Here is a 1,490-nt window from a genome sequence, read left to right as displayed (position 1 = left end):
CAGAGAGCGATTCTATATGAAGGAAGAGTGCTCCTGCGTGCTCGAAACAAGAACTCATTTCCTCATTAATCTCTCTCTCTCTAAAAAGATTGGATCTTTCCCCCACTCCCCAAGATTTATACAGAGAAAGAGAGAGATTAATGCTGAGCTAGTACCCGTTTCTTTTTCCGTTCCCTCACTCAAGAAACAAAACCAACTGAAATCCCAACTGGGTCCTTCTCATATCACCCCAAAACCCAAGAGATTTCATCGATTCAAGCTGACCCATTTCATCTCCTTCACCCTCTTCATGGATCAAGATCGCTCCCTCGGCCGTCACGTGCGCAGTCCCGTGCCGCCGCCGGACCCCGGTAGAAACCAAAGAAAAAGGCGAGCTTCGACGATCCCGGAGGGAACCAATGCAGTGACTGCGGCAGAGAATTCAAATCCTGCAGAGCTCTGTTTGGCCACATGAGGTCCCATTCTCAGAATTCAAATCCTCAGAGAGTTAAGGAAGAAGATTATGCAAGATTATTGAACAAGAAGCAGAGGATGGCATTGTCGGAGTACCCCAAGGAGCAAGTAGATGGTGCCCTTGCTCTCATGGTGCTCTCCAGGGATGAGGGGAATTTGGGAAATGGGATTTCTGGGTTTTCTGATAAGAGTTTCTCAAATCAGCGAGAATCAGTTTTTGAAGATAATGGTGATGGTTCTTTGAAGAAGAAGAAGAAGAAGAAGAAGAAGATTGGATCCAATGGCTTTGAAGCAGGAGTATTAGGCTATCAATGTTCAATTTGTGGTGCAGGGTTTAGGTCCGGTCAGGCTTTGGGAGGACATAAGAGGGCTCATTGGGCAAAGGCTACGCAAAGAATTGTTTATGATGATGCTGATCTTTGTGGGCAACGACTGATGATATGATCGCAAGTTGAGGGTGTATCGATTCTTCCTCTTTGATTCTTTTTTTTCCCCAATCTTTCAGGAGTTTGAAGGTGAGGTAATGGCGAGGTCTCATTTAGCAATGGCTACTTCTCTTACTGTTGATGATGATGCTGAGTAAAGATCATGCTTGTCAATGGCTGGTGTGGTTGCTAATTGAGGTTGTAGATTCGAAGGCGAGGTAATGATGCAATTCGCTGAAGGACTAGTTCAAGCTTCTCTGTACCTTTTGCATTGTGTCTGCGGTTTAGAATGTGTTCAGATTGAGACTTAGAAATTGTTTCATGAGTACAGAAATACTCTTCAAATTTGATGTTTGGTTTACACACAAATGGAGATTTTGTCTGAACAAGATATTAGGATGTTCTTATGTTGGTAGCTGCCAATTTCCATCCCCTGGATTGAATTGTGTATATGCTCAATCACATTTGTTGACAGGTTACATTCTGTATAGATTTTGGCTCTCTGAAATTTTGTTACGGTTTTGTGCATACTGCATTTTGCTTAGTGTCCTGATACTAATGTTTCTGAATCCTGAGCAAGAAGTCAGCTACTTCAATTCAATATTACTTCTT

The 1,490-nt window shown here is 43.0% G+C and overlaps 1 protein-coding gene across 1 annotated transcript; it reads left to right on the top strand.

The window, feature by feature from the left end:
• Positions 451-1,036, top strand: LOC109835108 (zinc finger protein AZF3-like). Its single transcript, XM_020403105.1, has 2 exons — positions 451-852; positions 959-1,036. Exons 1-2 carry the CDS (start codon positions 451-453, stop codon positions 1,034-1,036), a joined length of 480 nt encoding a protein of 159 aa, XP_020258694.1.

Source organism: Asparagus officinalis, chromosome 3, assembly GCF_001876935.1.
Source record: "Asparagus officinalis chromosome 3, Aspof.V1, whole genome shotgun sequence".
Classification (NCBI taxonomy): domain Eukaryota; kingdom Viridiplantae; phylum Streptophyta; class Magnoliopsida; order Asparagales; family Asparagaceae; genus Asparagus; species Asparagus officinalis.
The sequence above is the reverse complement of the archived record's forward strand: the minus strand, read 5'-3'. Positions and strand labels throughout refer to the sequence as shown.